General features: G+C 40.3%; 1 protein-coding gene across 1 annotated transcript; it reads left to right on the plus strand.

The window, feature by feature from the left end:
* Positions 1-228: 228 nt before the first annotated feature.
* On the plus strand, positions 229-6,261 carry LOC101997543 (interferon-induced very large GTPase 1-like; the record flags this gene model as incomplete). Its single annotated transcript, XM_013355533.1, is given in 3 exon segments — positions 229-3,294; positions 3,296-5,270; positions 5,273-6,261. Coding segments are annotated over 3 exon segments (6,030 nt in total), but the record flags the coding sequence as incomplete, so codon positions are not given.
* Between the last annotated feature and the right edge of the window lie 6 nt (positions 6,262-6,267).

Genomic DNA, 6,267 nt, shown 5'->3' on the forward strand with positions numbered 1-6,267 from the left:
TCCAGTCAATGTAGAAGGAAATAAATACTTGAAGCCGGTCTATTAGATTGAACCTCTTAATGGCAGCTAGAAATATAAATTATTTAAATAAACATAAATTAGGCAATTAGAAGAAAGCATGAGAAGCCTTCAACACCAGCCTCCTAAAAACACTTAAATTTGGGTCATATGAATCAGATGTCTTACATTTGGACACAGACTAAATAGGTATCTATTCTTCACAGAGCCATGGCAACAGCAAAGCGTGTTCAGTCCAGAAGCAAAAGGCAGCTAGATCTCCAGGAGATGCTGACAGAAGTGGGGTTGTCTGTTGACTCCTGGTTGCATAAGCTTCGGGAAGACCTGGGTGTGACCTGTGCCATGGACTTACTATACTTAGAAGAAAAAGACCTCCAGAAGCTGAAGTCCCAGACACAGCACACATGGGAAGAAAAGGCTCTGGAGAAGCTGCTTAATATCTCACAGCCAAACAGTGTTGCAGAGTTCCAGGAGACTTCAGGGGAGATGACAGAGAGCAGACAGCAGCAGGCAGAACAGGCACTGCAGGAACTGAGGGCCTTACAGTCAGAAGGGAAACACAGAGAAGACGAAGAAGTTAAAAAAAAAGAAGCAGAGCTGAGACAAGCAATGGAGATTCCTGAAGAGTGCTGGCCAAGACCGGAAGTACCCCTAAAAGATGTCACTGAAGCAATGGAAAGACATCTCAACCATATGGAGCAAAAACTTTCCTACAGTGAAAACCTCCCAGACAGGGATCTAGTAAAATGGGCATCTGGAGGGCTAGCTCTGCAGGGAATTTATAAGACAAGCAAGGGAAAGGACCAATTAGCAAAGAGAGAAGAGCTACTCAGGGTCCCCAGGGAATTCTTTCTCTTTGCACCTGAGCAAGGAAAAATGATGGACACAAAAGAATTCATGTCTTCTCAAGCAGAATCTCTGTTCACCGAAACAGTGGAGAAGCTGGGATTTAGAACAATGATATCAGCCAAGGGTGAACACTTGGGATTTAGTCAAGAATGTGGTAAAGATCAAAGCAAACAGTCAGAATCTATGGACACACAGCAATCAAATTCAGAGCACTCTTATTTCTCTTCAGTCAAGTACAGCTACATGCCACTAGCTTCCTTCCACTTTCGAACTGATCAGCTCCAGCTCTCCCAGGCTGCTCTCAAGGAACTGAAAAGCATTGAGGAACAACTGGAATACACTAATGAAGCAGACAGATTCCTACTCCTGAGAAACAGTACTGAAAACTTTTTCAACAGATTTGGTTCTCATGCCAATCAAGGCCCTCTGCATCTTGGGGGAATTTACTGCTGGAAGGCCATTTCAGAGGGTTTCCAAAGTGATCAGCTAGATTTTGTGAAGCAGTGGACAGCAGAGGCATTAGATTGTTAAATAAAAGAGAGCTCCAGTGGCTTTGAAGGTGAAGTTGAGGCAAGGATGAAAATGTCAGAATCACATAATGTTAGATCATGTCAGAATACACCTAGTCAAGAGCTCCAAATCAATGTCCAATTATCTGTGTCCAAGATAGGTGGACCATCAGAAGCAAATGGAATTTTCCAGTGGACAGCTGGTCTACTTGCCGACAACAACACATGGTCTGTTATTGATAAGGGAATTAGGCTGGTTCCTATTTGGAGAATCATCCTCAGAAGTCACAAAAGTGATTTTAAGAACCATTTTCAGGTGGCTAAATGCCTGAAAGAATTCTATGCTCTGCTGTCTGGCCTTCCTACTCAGATTCAGGATGAAGAATTTTTCAGTATAATCCAAGAAACTAGACTTTTACAAAAGAATATTAAATTCCAAACAGGTTATGATGGTGATGAGAAACTTAAGAAAGTGATAGATGTTTGTGTGTACAAATTGACAAACTTTCTGAAGGCCCCATCTAGCATGGAGTGGATACACCAGTTAGAATCAGAGGGAGAACAAGAAAAAATCACCTCATTTTCTGAATTTCTTCAGACATTAAAGGAAATACAAAAAAACCTAGAAGGGAGTGTGAAAAAGAAATCTCCACAAACAGTGGAAGAAGCTCAAAGAAAAGCCAGATGTAAAGTAACCACAGTGTTTGGTACCTTCTTGAACTACCTTAGAGAAACAGAGCAGCCTGACCTGCAGTTGCTACTAATCTCTATTTCAGATGGTTCAGGCAATGTGCTGGAAAGCCATGTTTTCCAGGCTTTCCTGGGATGTGCTGAGTTAAACTTCTTCCTGGATGAAATACAAACTGCCCTACACATTTATCAGGAGCTCAAAACTATCTGCCAAGATGGGGCACAGGCGTTCCTAGTACTCAAAGCACTGAATACCACAGTTGGAAACACAGCCATTTCTCTAGAAGAAAAAAAGAAATTCTTAGCATTAACAAGGCAGCATATAAAACAGCTATTTTCTCTGAAAGTTTCAAATGTTCTTACAAAATCTGGAACAGATCCTGATTCCAAGAATCAAGAGACTGACATGAGATTACACACTGACGGGAATTGTAAACACATCTCTCCTCTGAGGATAGATGAAGTAAAAGAACAATTGCAGTGGCTCAACCATGAAAACAAAGAGACTTGTAACAAGCAACATGATGAAAACAGCAAAGAGGAAATGACAGACACAGGACCTTTCTTAGGCTTACTACAACGCCTAGGCCTAGAACATCGCTACCCAAAAATGATGAGCAAAGCTGACTACCATGTGATTTGCAAGACTTCTGTATACAACTCCCAACCAGCATCTGAACAGGAACTTCCTTTCTATTTCCTACAAAAGCTACTGATGTTAGACTGTGGGTTCAGAAATCTGATTCTTAAAAAGGCTGAAAATGCTGAACCTGAAAATTTAGTAGGTTCCTGTTATGAGGAAATTGATACTTTTGATCCATTCGAAGACTTGTCTGATGACAGAGATGAACCTACTGATCCTCTAGACACAGAGTCCCAGCCACGCATTCACCCAATGGACATCCAGATGGCCATTTTTCACTGTGCAGATGATCTTGCCAGGCAATACATTTTGTCCAAACTTTCCATTTGTCAATTTGCACTCCCCCTTGTGGTGCCAAATCCCAACACTTCTCAGATGGAATTCTCTCTCTGGTCTCTCAGACAAATCAGGAGAAGTTGGCAAGAGTCAAGTAAATCAGCACAGGACAAGAGCTACAGTCACAGGAATCAGCAGTTGTGCTGTGTCTCTACCCCCATTGTGTCCTTCATTAGAGTTGGAAAAGGCTTCTCTGCTTCCAAATCTCAGATCATGAACTTTCTCCTCAGTAAACGTAAACATGATGTGTTTTTTTCACAGGCACTGCAAAGGAAGCAGCAAATATTGTCTCCTGATGCAGGGAGTTGTGGAGATCTCCTGGTTCTGTCCTGGGGGTCAAGGTGAGGACACATTTGATAAGTGTGTGGCCTTCACCAATCTTCATGGAGATGCCAAGGACCATAGGCAACAACTCAGCTTCCTGCAGGATGTCTCTTCTGTCATTGTGGTCCTTATGTCTTCTTCTGATGACAATGAAGAAAACCAGAATATTGTCAGACACTTGAGTCAGTCTTCAATACCTCTATTGTGTTTGTTGGATGATAAAACAAATGTCTCAGTCAATAATTCTGGTAGAAGAGTAAAAATTGGCATCAGGAATAGAAATGAGGCAGAATTAACAGAAGAACTCACAAATTACATAAAACATTTACTGAAATGCTCTGAAACTTCTTTGAGCTTAGAAGATTGTTCACAGATGGCTCGAAAACAAGGATTCCTGGTTGATGAAGACCAAAAAGACTGCAAGAAAGCTAAAGAAAAGGCTGAGATTATAATGGCCCTACTAGCAAAACAGACATTATCAAAGATAAAGGAAAACTTACTACCACTTCAGGGAAATCTCTGGCACATTTGGTGTAAGAAGGACAAAGAACTCTATCATCTGACAGAAAAAGGAAATCGGAGTATTGAACAACATAAAAGTGATATTGAGAGAGAGAAACAAAAACTACGCCATCAACAATTAGAAAAGGCCTTTCCTCTCAATCATGTACTGTGCTTTTTCCTTAATATCCTTCAAGAAAATGAAGAAACTCCTTCCAAAGAGTATATCTTAACCTGGTTGAGTATGCTTTTACATAACTTAACTAAAGAACATTTAGAAAAATTACAGGAGAAACAAAGGTTTTTGTGGTCATTGAAACAAACAGAAGAACATAAAAAATGTGAAAGCAACTTCTTGATTGACCAGCAGAAGCAGATAGAAGCCATCACCATGGAGATTTATGACTGTACATTTGGCATTGAGAACCTTCTCCGAGAGGTTGCCCAAATCTATGAAGCTCTGGAAGAAATTTACTCCCCTAGAGATAGTCTTCCTCTCTGCCTCCCCCATATGGCTGCAGACCTGATGGTGGCTGGTCTTCCCATTGAGCTGATGGATGGGGATGCTTCATATGTGCCTGTAAAGTGGGTGATGGCTGTTTTTGACAAGATCTCAGAGACATTAGGAGATAAAAGGTTGTTTGTTCTATCTGTCCTTGGACTGCAGAGCTCAGGGAAGTCCACCCTACTGAATGCACTGTTTGGGTTGCAGTTCACAGCCAGTGCAGGCAGATGCACCAAGGGTGCATACATGCAGCTCCTGAAGGTGGAAGAGACATTCACAGAGGAACTTGGCTTTGATTTTATGCTCATTGTAGACACAGAAGGACTTCGGGCTCCAGAACTCAAAAACAAATCCCAGAATTGGGACAATGAGTTGGCAACATTTGTTACTGGTCTTGGAAACTTGACTCTGATCAATATTTTTGGGGAGAATCCAGCAGAGATGCAGGATATCCTTCAAATAGTTGTCCAGGCTTTTCTCAGAATGAAACAAGTGAAAATCTCCCCCAGTTGCATCTTTGTCCATCAAAATGTGGGAGAAGTTACAGCTAAAGACCAAACTATGGAAGGACGAAGGAGACTGGAGCAGAGACTGGATGAGATGACAGCATTAGCTGCTGAGTTAGAAGAATGTTCAGACATAACCTGCTTCAGACATGTAATTAAATTTGATGTCAATAGCCATGTCTACTACTTTGCTCACCTCTGGGATGGCAATCCCCCAATGGCCTCACCCAATACTTATTATAGCTACAATGTCCAGGAATTGAAGAGTGTGATTCTTCAGACTGCCCAGCAGGAATCCATAGAAAGGATCATGAGAATCTCAGATGTAAAATTCCGAGTTCAAGATTTGTGGAAAGCCCTGGTCAGTGAGAATTTCATTTTCAATTTCAGGACACCAAGAAAGTCATAGCCATGAACAAACTAGAAACTATATATAATCACTGGACCTGGGAGTTGAGGAGTTATGTACTGGAATTACAGAACCAGTTGAACAATCAGATTCAGAATTCAAAAATAAAGACAATCACAACTAATACACTGGAGGGTCCACTTTACATGAAATATGATAACATCAAGCAAGAATTTGATAAGTATTTTGAGGAAGACCCAGATAGTGAAACATTGGTCCAATGGAAAGCTTATTTTGAACAGAAGCTACAAATGCTTAATGAATCACTTATTTCAGACACCAGAAAGAAAGGCAATGAGCTCATCAGTCTTAAACAAAGCCAAGAAAGACTAGATAGCCAAATGTCACAATATGAAAACGAATTGTTAGAGAGGAGCCGAGAGTTGGCTTTAGATGTGAATGATAAAGAATTAAGTGATGAAGAATTGCGTGAGAAATTCGATCAACTTTGGACAAATTGGATCTCCACTGTGACTCCAAGTGTTCCTCTTGTGACAGATCCTAACATTGATTTGGATTCTGAAAATATCCTTCTGGAGCATTTCAAAAATGAGAAAAATATTATAGAAAAATTAAAAAGGGACTCTGGAGAGATGTTTGAAATCAACTACGACAAACATGTCCAAATGAAAAAACAACATGGTTTAATACCCTTGAGTTTAGAAACCTTTCATAAAGAATCCATTAAAAATGTTACTCATAATATTTATTCAAGATTTAATGAAACAATTCAAAACATTCGAAAGCAACAGTATGGTTACAGTCAGAATGATTTTCATCAAATCTTGAGGATAATAGAAATAGAACTAAAATCTGTACCCCCTGAGGAAGAATACACATTTACCAGAGACTACATCATTGACTTATCCTTGTGCTTATTCCAGAAAGCATCAAAGATTTTCAAGGAAATGCATGAGGCATTTAAGATTGCAAATGATCCTGTGAACTATCTGGAGAGAAAGAAAAATGATTTCTTC

The sequence above is a fragment of the Microtus ochrogaster genome, unplaced genomic scaffold, assembly GCF_000317375.1.
Source record: "Microtus ochrogaster isolate Prairie Vole_2 unplaced genomic scaffold, MicOch1.0 UNK162, whole genome shotgun sequence".
Lineage (NCBI taxonomy): Eukaryota > Metazoa > Chordata > Mammalia > Rodentia > Cricetidae > Microtus > Microtus ochrogaster.